At 44.5% G+C, this 18,812-nt stretch overlaps 1 protein-coding gene across 1 annotated transcript; it reads right to left on the bottom strand.

The window, feature by feature from the left end:
- Positions 1-2,070: 2,070 nt before the first annotated feature.
- On the bottom strand, positions 2,071-18,433 carry LOC143933696 (fish-egg lectin-like). Its single transcript, XM_077456681.1, has 5 exons — positions 18,333-18,433; positions 15,123-15,268; positions 5,485-5,712; positions 2,880-3,213; positions 2,071-2,452 (listed from the first exon to the last, which is right to left on the bottom strand). Exons 2-5 carry the CDS (start codon positions 15,175-15,177, stop codon positions 2,305-2,307), a joined length of 765 nt encoding a protein of 254 aa, XP_077312807.1. The 5' UTR covers positions 15,178-15,268; positions 18,333-18,433; the 3' UTR covers positions 2,071-2,304.
- Positions 18,434-18,812: the final 379 nt, after the last annotated feature.

The raw sequence follows: 18,812 nt of genomic DNA, 5'->3' as shown, positions 1-18,812 counted from the left end.
ACTTTACTGAAGAACTTCTTAGTACAGTCAAACATGAACAATATCCACATCCTAACCCTATCTACATCTATTTGGCTGCCCAGGCATACCTTTACAGGTGACAGTCCATATCTGGTACATTCCGTGTCCTGGCTGTCCTCCAGAACTCTGGGGCCTCCAATGGACTTCAAGGTGCAGCAGACCTACTGTATGTCTGCTCAGAGAGTCCTCAAAGCAGTTGGAGATCTTTGGGCTTGTCTCTGTCTTCTTCCTCTGCAGCAGCTTTCTGTGAGCATAGGCCTCCCCCCTTTTATTTACAGCACAGTGGAGAGGTCAGAACTCGAAAAAGACTGGGAACTGCAAAAACAGGTTTAACCCCTTCCTTCCTGCCTACATGATAAATGGGGGAGAGGAGACCGACAACATTTTTTCCTGCTTAATGCCAATCATTATCAATTGGACAATACTTCATCTTCTAAATGCTGAAATACAACTTGATTCCATTATTATGGAAACATCACAGCTCCCCAACATTGAAAAAGATACAATGGAAGCCTAGGAATGGGTATATAAAGTGTAGGACTGATGTGAACAAGTTTTGGGCTACATGGATTAATTTTACTACAGCTGTGGTCCACACGGGTGGGTGTTGAGTAGCTCACTACAGGATACACAATTTGATATTTGGTACTAAATTGGGCATGTGTGACATCAGGAGAGTAGTTTTTCTATGTTTTTATTTTTTCAATCTTTTGTCTATGTAATGCTAAGTGTATTTCTATTGACCGTGTGAGAGAGGAATTATTCTTGGAATCACCTTAGGCAAAATGTTATGGTGTATCGGAACATATATGGTTGTATGCTCTTTTAGGCAGGTGCAGTCTATTTTCTCCATTGCAAGTGGTGCTCATCTTCAGCGGCAATGCAGGTGGAGGGGGAAGCCGATAGGAACCTAGCCCCTCTATGGTTTCCTTGGTCGTAGAGAGGCGGCACACAATGTGGTGGCCATCTTGGGTCAGGCAGAGTCTATTTAAGACCCTGGCTCCCGGGTTTGGCACGCATTTTGCGAGTGGCTAGAGTGAGGACAGGTCACCTGTCTGACAGGGATAGTGATTAGCATCAGGGAAAGGTTCCTGAAGAGTAAGGAAAGTGCAGGGATACGCCATCCTACCTGGAAGCCTCCTTACTTGGGCACTGACCGGCCAGGCCACAGTTCACCCCTCGAGACATCCGCTTTCGGCACACCTGAGACCTTCTGCTACTGCTCATCATTGTACATCCTGTAAGTGTTCCCGGTCGGGAGCCTTCCCGCCAGGCTTGTTTATTGACAAACTTCAATTTCAATATAGTTCCGCTTTCTGTAACTGGATTCAGAGTGTATTCTGCCTCCGCACCCCGTTGCCCCACACACTAAGGCCGCGTACACACGCGCGGACTGTTCGCCCAACCTTGTCCGCTGAACAGTGTTTGGGCGGACAGTCCGCTCGTGTGTGGGGCTTCAGCGGACAGTTTCAGCGGACAGTTGGCCGAACAAGGTCTTACGGAAATTCCGAAAAACTGTCCGCTGAAACAAGGTTTCAGCGGACTGTTCGCTCGTGTGTAGGCTTGTTCGGCCAACTAAGTCTCGCGCATGCTCAGAAAGGATTTCCACGTCGGAAGGTTGCATTGCAGTGTATAGGACGTCGTATTTTTCGTCCCGTCGTACGTGCCGTTCACGTCATCGCGCACGGTTTCAGCAAACTGTTCGTCCGTCGTGTGTGGCCATGTCCGTCCATGCTAAGTTTGAGCGGACTGTTCGCTCAAACTGTTGGACGGACAAAGTTGGGCCAACAGTCCGCGCGTGTGTACGCGGCCTAACACAATTTATGTACTGTATGCTGGATTACCCTTTTCTTGTTCTCCGCTTAACTCATTAAATACAGATTTTTGAAAAAAAAAAAAATTATATAAATATTTTTCTTTTCCCAGTCTGTAACTGGACAGTAAAAAAGACTTGACTGCTGGAAATTCTAAAATGTTATATTCAGACAAAGTGAGATAAGTTTGTTTAACAATATTTCTCTGGTAATAACAAAGAAAACAATTGCGTGCAAAAAAATTTATTTGCTCTGAAACATTTTTGAAATGACACAAATGTGCAATGGAGAAGAAGTCCTAGCTAGCACTAGAAGCTTTTAGTAGTAATGCAAAATATTGGAGAAATATAAAAATACCCAAACACCAACTGAAAGGAATGGATAGAATGAGAAAGCAGTCTATGTAGTAACCTCGGCACAGATCACGCAATATATTGCTCGGCTTGGTCTTGTGTTATGGCCGTATCAGTTATTTATTGTCTGCACATCGATAGATGTCACCAGTTGTGCTGAGAATCCAAACATATCCGTTGTCATAAGTGACGTGTTTGAAAGTGGTGCTCAAGTCTAGCTTGGTCCAGATTGTTCCAGTTGGGGTTATGGCATTGATTCCATCCCTGAAAGAAAAATCTTTCTCAGTTATAGAACATAAAATATAATATTAAATATAGCCTTTTCCTCTAAAGAAAAATGTATGGAAGCAAAAAAGCAACTCAGAAAGCTATGAGATTTACTAGAATAAGCTTTCCAGCCTGACCAAATGGTCACCATGAAAAAAACAAAAAAAACATGGTCACTTGAGAGATATCATTGAATGCATATGTTGAGAATTTAAAAAGTACAATCTCAGTTTAATATAGGGAGCAAGAAGTCACAGACCCGCTAACACCATTATGAGCATACACAGTGAGTGGTTGCTAAATGATAAGTAGTAAACTTGTCTAATTGGTATATCCTCAACAATTAACATTAACACTTTGCCAAAGTATTTTTTTTTTAAATATTGCCTTAATGATCTTGAATACATAGAGAAAAAATAAATACCTTCGGAACACGTTGCCTGCTGCGTTGACACCATACACAGAACCATCGGTGCCAACCTCTACCATTACCAGATTGCCTCCAACCTGCTGCCATTGAGTTCCCTGGCAGGCTGTTGGGTTGACATTGTGGCGGACGTAAATATTGTTTACACTGTTCACTCCCCAGCAGCCCATTGGCCCACAGCTGTAATATTTCAGATCCTCCTTCAGTTGGGTCCAGGATACAGCAGAAGATCTTGAAACTGTGCAACTCTGTCTCAAGCAGAAGATGTTGTCCTGTGCATTCACTCCACCCAAGAACTTATCACCTCCAGCATCCACCTGCTTCAAGAGCCCTGTTGTAGAAACACAAAATACAACATCGGCCCATTAAATTAAATGTAATAACAGAGAAAGGATTAAACAATTGTTAAATAGGATTAACACCCTCCTATGTAGTGACTGCATGGCTGAATCGCAATGTTGCTTATAGCATAGTTGCCAAGTGTTCTTCTTTGCAGGCCAGTCTTCTAGTTCACAAAATGAATGGCGTCCCCTCAAATGCTTTTGGGCAGCAATTGTTTCCTTGTCCCAGGTAAGTTTCCTGTCATTCTATCAAAGAATGTTATATCTATGTTACAGTACATATATCATATCAAGTATTGACTATTGAAACACCATGTGTTCCAATTATGGAATAGACTCCCTCAAGAGCTGGTTCTGGCCTGCTCAGTAGATTCCTTTTAAAAAGCCTGGATTCTTTCCTAAATGTACATAACATAACTGGATACCAACATTTATAGGTAAAGTTGATCCAGGGAATATCCGATTGCCTCTCTGGGGACCAGGAAGCATTTTTTCCCCTGCTGGAGCAAATTGGATCATGCTTTGCTGAGGTTTTTTACTTTCCTCTGGATCAAACTGTGGGTATAGGATTGTGTATATGGGATTGTATTTTTTTTTTTTACATTTTCTTATTGGTTGAACTAGATGGACTTGTGTCTTTTTTCAACCTGACTAACTATATAACACTATAGACTGAATGTGGGAGCAAACACAATGGTTTTCACAGAGATGGACCATTGTAACTGATGATGGCACTGGAGATTCTGATTTCCTCAGTAGGGGGAGCTCTGGCTCAAAGCAGAACTTTGACCATTTACAAAAATAAAATAAAAAAATAAGTGCTTAACTCCTCATTATAAGTATGCCTGCAAAGTCACACAAATACCTGATCAATACATAGAATCAAATGGTATGTCGAGTGGCTGGGACTTTAAAGAGGAAGTAAACCCTGATGAGTTTACTTCCTCTTTTTTTTCCCTGCAAAGGTAAAGCATAATGGACTACTATGCGGCAGCTCCATTTTTGGAACTGCCGCGTTCAGTGCGCCTGCGCGCCGCTGTCTACGGCGCATGCGCCGTAGACAGCGGTGCCCGTTTTCGGGCAAATATCTCCTAAACCATATAGGTTTAGGAGATATTGCTTGGACCTACAGGTAAGCCTTAATCTAGGCTTACCTGTAGGTCAAAGTGGTTTGTAAGGGTTTACAACCACTTTAATAGGCACAAAACCAGAAAACCACATTAATAATTAAAAAAAAAAACGATTTTTTTTAAAATAAAGTGACAAATAAAATATTACATCCCAGTCATACTTTTAAAATGTACTCAGCATGTCAGCTTTAGTTCAGAAATACTTTTTTCCCATTTTAGACTGTACACAGTAATGACAATATATCCATCCTCCTCTTGAGGGAGACACATAATATAATAATATATTTGCAAATGAAATGCCCAAACTCCCAACGCATTTCAAGACTTTCTCTTTCTCAGGGGCAGACTATTGGACCTTTACTGTGTAATAGTTAGAAGCTATATAGTGGGCAAAAGTTGTCCTGAAATCAGAGAGTTAAAACCATAGTAACTTAAGCGTAGAGAACTGGTCCGTTACATGGATGATGGGGGAACCCAGCCAGACTAACGTAGAGATCCCATTAGGGGCACTTTAATATGATTACTCTACATGTTCGACCGCCACCAGCCAAAAGGGAAAGCAGCAACGTCAATTATAATTGGGTTGTTTCTATAGACTCTTATGCCGCGTACACACGGTCGGAGAATCTGTCGGAATGCGTCTTATCGGACCGTGTCGTCAGATAATCCGACTGTGTGTGGTATGCATCGGACTGATTCCGTCCGAATCTCCGTCGGACCCAATTTTCCAACATGTTGGAAATATTTCCCGACCAACTGGGCCGGTCAGACGTAATCCGATCATGTGTAGAGAATTTTGATCGGACCAAGTGCCACGCATGCTCAGATCAAATTCCTACATCAAAGCTATTGGCTACTAGCCTGAATGTAGCCCCGTCGTAACGAAATTACATCATCACATTCTGAAAGATCGGATTTTTCGACAACTTTGTCCGACCCTGTGTATGCAACAGTTTCGGACACAATCTGTCAGTCTAAATCTGACGGACAAAATCCGACGGATTTGGTTGGCAGAATCTCTGACTGTGTGTACAGGGGCTTATATAGGATCATTTGGTTGCATCTATATATAATTTTCTTCATATACTATTCTTATCTGGTGTGTAATTTATCAAAGTTTTTTTTTTTTACCTGCTACAGACATCCATTTATTGTCCTGGATCTTAAAAATGTTGTTGGCTCTGTTCACACCCCAAACTCCAGCAGGTCCAACAGAAACATGGATGAGTTTTCCAGGAATGTTACTCCAGTTATTGTCCACCCAGCGGAAAATGTCGTCATTATCGTTCACACCATACACTTCACCAGCGCCGGCATCAATCTGTCTCAGTTTTCCTGGGATTAATGTACACTGAAAATCTGGATTCAAGAAAAATCATAAAAACAATATACTGTATATATATATATATATATATATATATATATATCTATATATGTGTATAAACGTTTTAAATCATTCATTACCATTCCATTTTTGTATCAACAGGAAGATCCCAAAGACAATTCATTCCATAATCTTATTTAAGTTCAAGCATTACAGTTGGACTTAACTGAAAGTAACACAAACACCAAACACAAAATTTGAGCACAAAACAGAACAAGATAGAAACAGCAAAATAGAAATAACAAACAAGAGAGAGGGTAGAAAAAGGGGGCGGGGTATGCCTGTATATCAAAAATGATGTACAAGTGAATGTGAGAGATGATATCACTAAGGGAGCAAGGGGGGGTGTGGGATCCTTATGGGTATTGTTACAAAGGAAGGAAACTAAGGGGAAAGTAATCCTGGGAGTATGCTATAGGGCCCCTAACCAGAGGGAGGAGGCGAAGGCGGACCTGCTATCACAATCTGGATTAGCAGCAAGAATGGGAAGTGTCATTATAATGAGGGATTTTAATTATCCTGTCTTGCAGGACAATTTCATAAATCAGATGGTAAATGCACCAACTAGAAACAAAGCGTTACTAGACCTACTGACGACCAACAATACAGACCTGATTACGGATGTGGAAATACAGGTACCAACAAAGTCTGGGGAATGCCCAGGGAAAAAACCAAAGCCTACTTACCACCAGCTCGCAGACAACCAAATTAACCTGTCTAACAGTATGCGTTAAAAACAGGGGTTTAGTCCGCACGCATTTGCAAACGCATGCGTGAGCCACATAGCCACGTCAAGGCACCCTGGTATCTGTGGTCCTAACACTAACATAGTGTCCCCACAGTGGAGGCACATGCATTCTGATGGTTAGATGAGGGCAGGTGGACTGAAGGGGAGCCACCCCTCCTTAAAGGTACAGGAACACACCAAACACCCAGCAAGAGCACAATGGCAGCAAAGGTGTTGGTGCATTGCTGTACCAATGCAAACACTACCGCGTTATCAAGAACTTGCCCACCGCCCTCTTCTATAGCTGGCTATCGCAGTAAGTGGCTTTGGAAGGCTAAACAACAGGTAACAACAAAGTCTGCGGAGTGCCCAGGGAAAAAACCAAAGCCTACCTACCACCAGCTCGCAGACAACCAAATTAACCTGTCTAACAGTATGCGTTAAAAACAGGGGTTTAGTCCGCACGCATTTGCAAACGCATGCGTGAGCCACAGAGCCACGTCAAGGCACCCTGGTATCTGTGGTCCTAACACTAACATAGTGTCCCCACAGTGGAGGCACATGCATTCTGATGGTTAGATGAGGGCAGGTGGACTGAAGGGGAGCCACCCCTCCTTAAAGGTACAGGAACACACCAAACACCCAGCAAGAGCACAATGGCAGCAAAGGTGTTGGTGCATTGCTGGACCAATGCAAACACTACCGTGTTATCAAGAACTTGCCCACCGCCCTCATCTATAGCTGGCTATCGCAGTAAGTGGCTTTGGAAGGCTGTGGAAATATAGGCCAATTTATGGAAACAGCTATCACAGGTCAATTAATTTTAGTATAAAACACACAAATAGGAAACATACGGGGAATACAAAGACACTGAATTTCAAAAGAGCCAACTTCCCTAAACTGCGATCCTTGCTGGAAGATAATAATTGGGAGAAAATCTTAGAAACAAAGAACATGGAGTAAAAATGGGTATGCTTTAAGAACATTTTAAATAAGAGCATTTGCCAGTGCATCCCATTAGTAAATACATTTAAAAGAGCTAATAAAAGTTCTGGGTGGCTTAACTCCAATGTAAAAATGCATATAAAACCAAAGGAGAAAGCCTTCATTCCAACCTTACAAAGAATGCAACAAGGAATGTAAGAGTGCAATCAGGGCGGCTAAAGCCGCGTACACACGTAGCCGTCTGTCCGACGTACTTAGTCTGGCGGACTTCCGCCAGACTGTCCGTCGGAATTTCCGAACGGGCTACTTGCCCACACACGGCACTTTTTCAGCGGACTAATACGGCGTACTAAGTCCGCCGTACTAAGTCCGCCGTACTTTAGAAATGAACGGACTCGCCCACACACGTGGAGGAAAGTCCGCTCATTTCGAGCGCGTCTCCAGGTAGGCGGGGCCCGCGAAGGAGACGTCGCTGGCCCTGCCGCCTGGTATGGACTTAAAGGGGAACCCCAACGCCAAAAAAAATCGGCGTGGGGGCCCCCCCCAAGTCCACAACAGACCCTTGTCCGAGCACGCTACCCGGCCGGCCAGGAAAGGGGGGCGAGCGAGCGCCCCCCCTCCTGAGCCGTACCAGGCCACGTGCCCTCAACATGGGGGGTGCCTTGGGGAAGGGGGGGCCGCGCGGCCCCCCCACCCCAAAGCACCTTGTCCCCATGTTGATGAGGACAAGGGCCTCTTCCCGACAACCCTGGCCGTTGGTTGTCGGGGTCTGCGGGCGGGGGGCTTATCGGAATCCGAGAGCCCCCTTTAATAAGGGGGCCCCCGGATAACCGGCCCCCCACCCTATGTGAATGAGTATGGGGTACAATGTACCCCTACCCATTCACCTGTAAAATAAAAGTACAAAAAAAACACAACACACAAGATAAAATACTTTATTGCACAGCTCCGGGGGTCTTCCGTCTTCGGGGGTCTTCTCGCCGGACTCCTCCACTATCTTCTTGTAGCTCTTTTGCTAGCGGAGGAGTCCGGCGTTCTTCCTCGCCGCCGGCCTCTTCTTCCGACTTCGGGGGTTTTGTCCCCCTCTTCGGTTCTTCTGCCGGGCCACCGCACCTTCTTATAGCTCTTTTACAGGCGGCGGCCCTGTCTTCTGTCGCCGCCGCCGCCGCCTTCCTTTCTTCTTCTTCTTCTTCTTCTTCTCCAGGAGATGTTGACTCGACGATCTCTCCGGCCGCAATGCCAGGGACGCGCTGCGCGGCCAGTTATATAGGGACAAGGGGCGGTGTCACATGGCTTTATGTCACATGGGTTGGTGTCACATGGTGACCCCGCCCCCTTGCGATGTCACAGTCCCCATGTGACATCAACCCATGTGACCAACCCATGTGACATAAAGCCATGTGACACCGCCCCTTGTCCCTATATAAGTGGCAGCGCAGCGCTTCCCTGGCATTGCGGCCGGAGAGATCGTCGAGTCAACATCTCCTGGAGAAGAAGAAGAAGAAGAACGGAAGGCGGCGGCGACGGCGGCGACAGAAGACCGAGCCACCGCCTGTAAAAGAGCTATAAGAAGGCGCGGTGGCCCGGCAGAAGAACCGAAGAGGGGGACAAGACCCCCGAAGTCGGAAGAAGAGGCCGGCGCCGAGGAAGAAAGCCGGACTCCTCCGCTAGCAAAAGAGCTACAAGAAGATAGCGGAGGAGTCCGGCGAGAAGACCCCCGAAGATGGAAGACCCCCGGAGCTGTGCAATAAAGTATTTTATCTCGTGTGTTGTGTTTTTTTTTGTACTTTTATTTTACAGGTGAATGGGTAGGGGTACATTGTACCCCATACTCATTCACATAGGGTGGGGGGCCGGTATCCGGGGGCCCCCTTATTAAAGGGGGCTCCCGGATTCCGATAAGCCCCCCGCCCGCAGACTCCGACAACCAACGGCCAGGGTTGTCGGGAAGAGGCCCTTGTCCTCATCAACATGGGGACAAGGTGCTTTGGGGTGGGGGGGGGGCGCGCGGCCCCCCCTTCCCCAAGGCACCCCCCATGTTGAGGGCACGCGGCCTGGTACGGCTCAGGAGGGGGGGCGCTCGCTCGCCCCCCTTTCCTGGCCGGCCGGGTAGCGTGCTCGGACAAGGGTCTGTTGTGGACTTGGGGGGACCCCACGCCGATTTTTTTTGGCGTTGGGGTTCCCCTTTAAGTCCATACCAGGCGGCGGGGCTAGCCACGTCTCCTTCGCGGGCCCCGCCTACCTGGAGACCCGCTCGAAATTAGCAGACTTTTCTCCGGGTGGGAAAAGTCCGCTCATTTCAAAAGTACGGCGGACTGGCACACACACGGCCAGATTGTTCGCCAAAATTCGAGTCCGACGGATAGATTGGTGTGCAACACGGCATTCTAAGTCCACCGTACTTTCGGGTCAAAAAAGTATGCCGGAGGCTACACACGGGGGGATTGTTTGGCGGACTTGAGTTTGCCGGACTTTTCCACCGGATTGTTTGATCGTGTGTACGCGGCATAAGATAGAGCAGGAAAGGCACATAGTGAAGGAGAGTAAAAAAAAACAAACAAGAAATTCTTTATGTACATGAATGGTAAGAAAGGGAGGTCAGATTATATTGGGAATCTGGTTACTAAGGATGGAGAGATGGCGAAGGTATTGAATTTATTTTTCTCCTCAGTCTTCACGAGGGAATCAGGGGGCCTTCAGTAACCAAAACTGCAATGTTTATCCTCATGACATGTCACAGGAAGCACCCTCACTGCTAACAGAGGACAAAATTAGAAATAGACTTGAAAAACTCAACATTAATAAGTCACCGGAACCAGATGGCTTTCACCCGAGGGTCCTTAACCCCTACAATACAGGGCACTTTCGCCCCCTTCCTTCCCAGCCCAATTTTCAGCTTTCATCGCTCTCGCACTTTCAGTGACAATTGCGCGGTCATGCTACACTGTACCCAAATGAAATTTTTATCATTTTGTTCGCACAAATAGAGCTTTATTTTGGTGGTATTTATTCACGACTCAATTTTTTATTTTTTGCGATATAAGCGCAAAAAAAGCGGAAATTTGGAAAAAAAACTATATTTTCTTTTTTCTATTTTAAAAGAAATCCAATAAAATCAAATGTTGTCATAAATTTAAGCCAACATGTATTCTGCTACATGTTTTTGGTAAAAAAAATTCCGTTAAGTGTATAATAATTGGTTTGTGTGATCACGGACATATGTACGCAAATGATCATGTACAGATGTGTGCAGGTGATCACGTACATATGTGTGCAGATAATCATTGGAACATGTGATTTTAGTGGGACATATGTGGGGGCCATTTCTTTTTATTATTTGGGGACATGTCTTTTTATTATTTGGTGACATGTGTGTTTGGTGACATGTGTGTTTACACTGTGTGGTGATGTGTGTATTACACTAGACTGGTGATCAGTTAGTAAAAAGCTGTAAAAACAGCTCATACTCACTGATCACCAGCCGGCTGCAGTGATCTGCTCTCCTCTCCTCAGCGATGACTTCTGTGTGAGGAGAGGAGGAGCTGATTGCCTAGCAACCGGCTGTTTGTTTACATCACATGACGGCCGTGATTGGACACGGCCGTCATGTGATCAGGAGGGCCAATCACAGAGCCCTCCTGCCGATCCGAGATGCGCCGTGTCCGGGTGACATGAGCACATCAGGATCGCGCCCGCTGCGCGGGCACGTGCGCGCGCAATCCCCCTCCTTCTGAAGGACGTTCCTGAACGTCCTATCAGAAGTAGAGAGCTCCCACCCGGCCGTATATGTACATTGGCCGGGTGGGAAGCGGTTAAGGTACTCAGTCAAGTAATTGCCAGACCATTGTTCCAATTTTTTATAAACAGTCTACTGATTGGGATGGTACCAGCTGATTTGAGAAAAGCCAATGTAGCACCAGTTTTTAAAAAAGGGCTAAGATACATTCCTGGGAATTACTTACCAGTTAGCCTAGCATCAAGTGTATGCAAGCTCTTGGAGGGGATGACAAGGGACTATATACAAGATTTTAGTAATGACAATGGTATCATTAGCAGTAATCAGCATGGATTCAACTGGCTACAGGGGTGAATTCAGAGGGTAGTGATAAATGGGGAGTACTTGGAATGGGCTGGGGTGGAAAGTGGGGTCCCCCAGGGTTCTGTCCTGGGACCAATTCTATTTAATTTATTTATAAACGACCTGGAGGATGGGATATCTCTGTGTTTGCGGATGATACTAAGCTAAGCAGGGCAACCTTACATAAGATCTGCACAATTGAATGGGGTGGGCAACTACATGGCAAATGAGGTTTAATGTAGAAAAATATCAAATAATGCATTTGGGTGACAAAAATATGAATGCAATCTACTCACTAGGGGAACCTCTGGGGGGAATCTAGGATGGAAAATGACCTGGGGGCCCTAGTAAATGATAGGCTCAGCAATGGCATGCAATGCCAAGCTGCTGCAAGCAAAGCAAACAGAATGTTGGCATGCATTAAAAAGGGGATTAACTCTAGCGATAAAACAATAATTCTCCCACTTTGCAAGACTCTGGTCCGGTCACACCTGGAGTATGCTGTCTAGTTCTGGGCACCAGTCCTCAGGAAGTATGTGCTGGAACTGGAGAGAGTCCAGAGAAGGGCAACAAAACTAATAAAGGGACTGGAGGACCTTAGTTATGAGGAAAGGTTACAAGCACTGAACTTGTTTTCTCTGGAGAAGAGACGCTTGAGAGGGGATATGATTTCAATGTACAAATACCACACTGGTGACCGCACAAAAGGGATAACGCTTTTCCGAAAAAGGGAATGTAATAAGAGACATGGCAATTCAAAAAAATGAGAAGAAAAGCGGTTTAACCTTAAACTGTGTAGAGGATTCTTTACTGCAAGAGTGGTTAGGATGTGGAATTCTCTTCCACAGACAGTGGTTTCAGCGGGGAGCATTGACAATTTCAATTTTTTTTTAAATAGGCACCTGAGCGTCCACAACATACAGGGATATACAATGTAATACTGTCATAAAATCACACACACATAGGTTGGACTTGATGGTCTTTTTTTTTGTAACTAAGAAAATAGAGCATTTTACCTCTAAGCCTGAACTCTATCTATAAAACACAATTCCGTCTTCATGCTGCTTAGGCATATGATGAATAAGAACAATGTTCAATGGGTCACTCAATCATTAACTCAAGGGACTGCAAGCCTGTAAGTAATTTGTATTAGGGTTGCGCTGATATGGATACCAGTATCGGTATAGGTGTCGATACCGAGCATTTGCACTAGTACTTGACCCGATACCTGGACAGTCAGGGATGATCGGTGCGGCGGTGGGGGAGTTACAGTCACGATTTCCCGGTGTGGCTTTCAATAAAGCATCTGACAGCTGCTTCTCCTACCCTCCCCCCTCCCCCCTGCGGCTTTCAGCTGCTTAATTGAAATCCACACAGGGAGATCGTTGCTCGCAACTCCCTCCACCGCTGCACTGATCATCCCTGACTGTCCCCTGTATCCTTCTCTGGTCCCCATGCGCTACTCCATGTGCTCCTGTAGTTCCTCTGTGTCCTCCTCCATGCCCTGCTCCCTGTGCTCCTCCGGTTCCCGCGTTGTCCTCTGTGTGCTACTCCCTGTGCTCCTCCAGTTCCCCTGTGTCCTGCTCTGTGCGCTCCTCTGATTCCCTCATGTCATCCTCCGTGAGCTCCTCCCTGTGCTCCTCCAGTTCCCCTGTGTCCTCCTCTAGTTTCCCTGTGTCCTCCTCCGTGTGCTTCTTCCTTTGCTCCTCTGGTTCCCTGTGTTGGGCTCTATGCGCTTCTCCCTATGCTCCTCTGGTTCTCCTCATGTCCTCCTTCATGCGCTCCTTCCTGTGCTCCTCTGGTTCCCCTGTGTCCTCCTTCATGCGCTCCTCCGGTTCCCCATGTGCTCCTCTAGTTTCCCTGTTTCCTAATCCATGCGCTCCTCCCTGTGCTCTACCAGTGCCCCTGTGTCCTCCTACAATGCGCTAACATTGTAATAAATACATAAATGGTAAAAATAATAAAAAATTAAATAAAAAAAACACTGACACCCTCCACTCTCCCCCACCCCCACAAAAAAGAAAAAGAAATCGTAAAAAAAAAACAAAAAACAAAAAATAAATAAATTGTAAAAAAAAAATGTAAAAAATAAAATTGTATAACATAAATAAACTAAAAATAAAAAAACTGCTGATAAAATCCACGCATCATCAGTGCCACCTATCAGTGCCCCTGAGGGCTGCATATTAGTGCCACTGTCACATGACATAAAAAAAAAGTATCGATAATCGCTATCTGCGAGTACTTGAAAAAAAGTATAGTTACTTGTACTCGGTCTTAAAAAAAGTGGTATCGGTGCAACACTAATTTGTGCATATATATTAAATTCTTTCCAAAGGTTTACCATGTTTGAGTTTAGGGATTATGAGCTATCATTTCCTCTTTTCTTTGCTCCTTTCTTTACGTATTTCCTCTTTTCTTTACTTCTTTCCACCTTTCTTTACTTCTTTCCTCCTTTCCTTACTTCTTTCCTCACTTCTTTTCTCTTTTCTTTATTTCTTTCCTCACTTCTTTCCCTCTTTTCTTTACTTCTTTCCTTTTTTTCTTTTCTCCTTTCTTTACTTCTTTCCTCCTTTTTTGTAACTTTTTTCCTCCACTTCTTTCTTTTCAGTTCTTTCCTCCTTTTTTTCCCCCTTTCTTCACTTCTTTTCTCCTTTCTTTATATCTTTCCTCACTTTTTCCTCCTTTCTGTACTTCTTTCCTCCTTCCTTTACTTTATTCCTCACTTTTTTCTTCCTTTCTTTACTTTACATTTTTTTTACCCTCCTTTCATTCCTCCTTCCTTTCTGCCTTACCTCTCTTTCTTTCTTTCTTTCTTTCTTTCTCCACTCCTTGTTTCTTTCTTTTTTTCCTGTGCTTTCTCTTTTCTCGCTTTCCCTTTCTTTCCTTTAGTTCTCTCTCTCAATGCAATGTTCAAGAACAATGCAAAAAGCAGTGATGTACAGCAACCCAATGTAATTACTTAAAGGGGTTGTAAAGGTAAATGTTTTTTCACCTTAATGCATTCTATGCATTAAGGTGAAAAAACATCTGACAGTCCCGGCGCCCCCAGCCCCCCCGTTTTACTTACCTCACCCCTCAAAAGTCCCGCGCTCGTCCCCCGACGTCCTTTCCACCGTTCAGCCTGGCCGCTGATTGGCTGGAGTGGATGGATGGAAAGCAGCGCAGCCATTGGCTCGCGCTGCTGTCAATCACATCCACTAACGCGGAGCACCGGGGGCGGGGCCGTGTGATACAGCGAGCGGCTATAGCCGCCGGCTGTATCATGGGAGAGCGCCCGCAGATGTTTCTCACCATGCGAGGGAGCTCACATGAACGTGAGAAGCATCTGAGGGAGGAAGCAGAGACAGCCGCCGAGGGACCCCAGAAGAGCAGGTTTGGGGCCACTCTGGGCAAAACGAGCTGCACAGTGGAGGTAAGTATAACATGTTTGTTATTTTTAAAAAATAAAATTTTTATCTTTACATTCCCTTTAAATTAGCCTGTCTATTCCAAGCTGCCAAATACAGAATTCTGATTGGCTTTAAATAAATGACTGTAGACCACCACTATGACTACTGTAGTATAAAATATTGAACAATAATGTCTAACCTCCCTATTATGTGGAATATGATGGGAAGAGAGAGAAGTCTTACCTGCAGAGACAGAGATTCCAGTGCACAGCAGGAGGAGGCTCACAGCAAACAACATCTTGGCAGGTGAGGATGGAGGTGGCAGGTATAGAGAGCTGGGAGACTTTGCTCTTTATATATGGTGCCTGGACTCCACCTATTATGGGGATCTGGTCCACCATCGGCAAGCAGAAGGAATTTAATAAAACAAACATCATCCAGTAAGTATTTTCTTATGGTGTAAATGTTTTTGTTAAAGTCATATATATATATATATATATATATATATATATATATATATATATATATACATATATATACATATATATATACACAGTGGGGAGAACAAGTACTTTATACACTGCCGATTTTGCAGGTTTTCCTACTTACAAAGCAATGTAGAGGTCTGTCATTTTTATCATAGGTACTCTTCAGCTGTGAGAGACGGAATCTAAAATCGAAAAAATCCAGAAAATCACATTGTATGATTTTTTAAGTAATTAATTAGCATTTTATTGCATGACATTTGTATTTGTACATCATTATTTGATACATCAGAAGAGCAGAACTTAATATTTGGTACAGAAATCTTTGTTTGCAATTCAGAGATCATATGTTTCCTGTAGTTCTTGACCAGGTTTGCACACACTGCCGCAGGGATTTTGGCCCACTTCTCCATATATACCTTCTCCAGATCCTTCAGGTTTCGGGCCTGTCACTGGGCAATACGGACTTTCAGCTCCCTCCAAAGATTTTCTATTGGGTTCAGGTCTGCAGACTGGCTTGGTCACCCCAGGACCTTGAGATGCGTCTTCCAGAGCCACTCCTTAGTTGCCCTGGCTGTGTGTTTTGGGTCGTTGTCATGCTGGAAGACCCAGCCACAACCCATCTTCAATGCTCTTACTGAGGGAAGGAGGTTGCTGGCCAAAATCTTGCGATACATGTCCCCACCTATCCTCCCCAAAGAATGATGTTTCCACCTCCATGCTTCACGGTTGGGATGTGTTCTTGGGGTTGTACCCATCCTTCTTCTTCATCCAAACATGGTAAGTGGAGTTTAGACCAAAAAACCTTTTTTGTCTCATCAGACCACATGACCTTCTCCCATTCCTCCTCTGGATCATCCAGATGGTCATTTGCAAACTTCAGACGGGCCTGGACATGCGCTGGATTGAGCAGGGGGACCTTGCGTGCGCTGTAGGACTTTAATCCATGACGGCGTAGTGTGTTACTTTGAGACTGTGGTCCCAGCTCTCTTCGGGTCATTGACCAGGTCCTGCCGTGTAGTTCTGGGCTGATCCCTCAGCTTCCTCATGATCATAGATGTCCGACGAGGTGAGATCTTACATGGAGTCCCAGACCGAGGGAGATTGACCATCATTTTGAACTTCTTCCATTTTCTAATAATTGTGCCAACAGTTGTTGCCTTCTCTCCTTGCTGCTTGCCTATTGTCCTGTAGCCCATCCCAGCCTTGGGCAGGTCTACAATTGTATCCCCGATGTCCTTACACAGCTCTCTGGTCTTGGCCTTTGTGGAAAGGTTGGAGTCTGAGTGTGTGGACAGGTGTCTTTTATACAGGTAACGAGTTCAAACAGGTGCAGTTAATACAGGTAATGAGTGGAGAACAGGAGGGCTTCTTAAAGAAAAAATAACAGGTCTGTGAGAGCCGAAATTCTTACTGGATGGTAGGTGATCTAATACTTATGTCATGCAATAAAATGCTAATTAATTATTTAAAAATCATACAATGTGATTTTCTGGATTTTTGTTTAAGATTCTGTCTCTCATGGTTGAAGAGTACCTATGATAAAAATTACAGACCTCTACATGCTTTGTAAGTAGGAAATCCTGCAAAATCGGCAGTGTATCAAATATTGTTCTCCCCACTGTATAAAATATTTCGCAATGTTATTACATAAATATAAAAGATCTCAATGTGATAATAAATTTGTAGTTGTAATTTCACACACGGGCAGGAAACAGTATATATTTGTCCTAATATATATGTTTGCCATTCAGCTTATTCTTATGTGTTTTTCCCACCTTTAGGCTTAAAGAGGAATTTCACTGTAAAAAAAAAATATTAAAAGCCAGCAGCTACAAATACTACAGCTGCTGACTTTTAATAAATGGACACTCACCTGTCCCAGGGTCCAGCGATGTCGGCAGCCGAGGCCGATCGATCGCTTGGCTCTCGGCTGCTGCCGCCGCCATTCTAGGTGAGGGAATCAGGAAGTGAAGCGTTGCGGCTTCACTTCCCGGTTCCCTACTGTGCATGCCTCCGCGTGTCCCTGGGACCCGTGTGTGTCCCAGCAGACATTGTGCCGGGACAGGAAGAGGCATAGACTCCCGTGGGAGTCTATGCCCGGAAGTGGGTGCAAATACCTGTCTTAGCCCTTGTACACACGGTCGGAGAATCCGTCGGAATGTGTCCTATCGGACCGTGTTGCCGGAAAATCCAACTGTGTGTGGTATGCATCGGACTGATTCCGTTGGAATATCCGTCGGACCCAATTTTCCAACTTGTTGGAAATATTTTCCGACAAACTGGTCCGATCGGACATACTCCAATCACGTGTAGAGAATTCCGATCGGACAAAGTGCCACGCATGCTCAGATCAAATTCCTACACCAAAGCTATTGGCTACTAGACCGAACGTAGTCCCGTCATAACGAAATAACGTCATCACGTTCTGAACGATCGGATTTTCCGACAACTTGGTCCGACCGTGTGTATGCAAGAGTTTCGGACACAATCCGTCTGACAAAATCCGTCGGACAAAATCCAACGGATTTGGTTGGCAGAATGTCCGACCGTGTGTACAAGGGCTTAGACAGGTATCTGCACCCCCTCCCCCCTGAAAGGTGCCAACTGTGACACTGGAGGGGGGGGTTCCGATGAGCGGAAATTCCACTTTAGGGTGAAACCTCGCTTTAAAAAGGTTTACAGTATGTAAAGATACTTAGATAATCATTGTGCCTTAAAGGTCTGAATTGATCCTAAAGGAAGTAATCTAAATATTCTGTAATTACGGTGTGGTGTAATGACTAGTTGTAGTTTGCAAATATTCCTTTTTAGGGGGACAGTTCCTGTTCCAGACCCCAATCCCTCTGCCTCATTTCCTTCCACATCTGGGAGGAACGGAAACACACAAAAAAAGTTAAAAGTAAAGGATCACCACTGCATAAAAAAAAAGGTTGTACTGTGCTTCATAATTTTAGGTATTCATTACCTTTCACAGTGATCACAGTTCTCTGTCTTCATCTGGTTTTAATTTCAGAAGAACAACACCATTTTTGCTCAGGTATCATCCAGGGTCAGCATCTCCTTCCTAGGCTGAAAGGATGAGAGTTGATACAGTCATGTAAACCCTGGAACCTGTGCAGTTCTTGACTGTGTTTTTTTTTTTTTTTTCAAAAAGAAATTACATTTTATTGGACATGATTTATAACAGAAAGTAGAAAATATCATTTTTATTGTTTATATAATTAAAAAATAAAAAGAAAAGCTATATTTGTGTAAAAAAATTATATCAATTTAATTGGTGTACAGTGTTGTATGACAATTGTCAGTTAAAGCAGCGCCGTGCTGAATAGCAAAACAAATGCTCTGTTTCCTACATTTTTATTGAGTGAACATAAAAACATCATATAACATTCCATTGTAACATTTGAATGCATTAAGGTACAGAAATAAAGAGCATCATTCTGTA

The sequence above is a fragment of the Lithobates pipiens genome, unplaced genomic scaffold (assembly GCF_037356315.1).
Source record: "Lithobates pipiens isolate NorthernLeopardFrog02 unplaced genomic scaffold, aLitPip1_a1.2 Scaffold_27, whole genome shotgun sequence".
Lineage (NCBI taxonomy): Eukaryota > Metazoa > Chordata > Amphibia > Anura > Ranidae > Lithobates > Lithobates pipiens.
The sequence above is the reverse complement of the archived record's forward strand: the minus strand, read 5'-3'. Positions and strand labels throughout refer to the sequence as shown.

Excerpts from the sequence above, each read along its gene's own strand:
- LOC143933696 (XM_077456681.1), bottom strand. The coding sequence starts at position 15,177 with ATGTTGTTTGCTGTGAGCCTCCTCCTGCTGTGCACTGGAATCTCTGTC. Across the intron at positions 5,713-15,122 it reads TGGAATCTCTGTCTCTGCAG|ATTTTCAGTGTACATTAATC; the intron begins GTAAGACTTCTC and ends TCTTGAATCCAG. Across the intron at positions 3,214-5,484 it reads TAAATGGATGTCTGTAGCAG|GGCTCTTGAAGCAGGTGGAT; the intron begins GTAAAAAAAAAA and ends TTTCTACAACAG.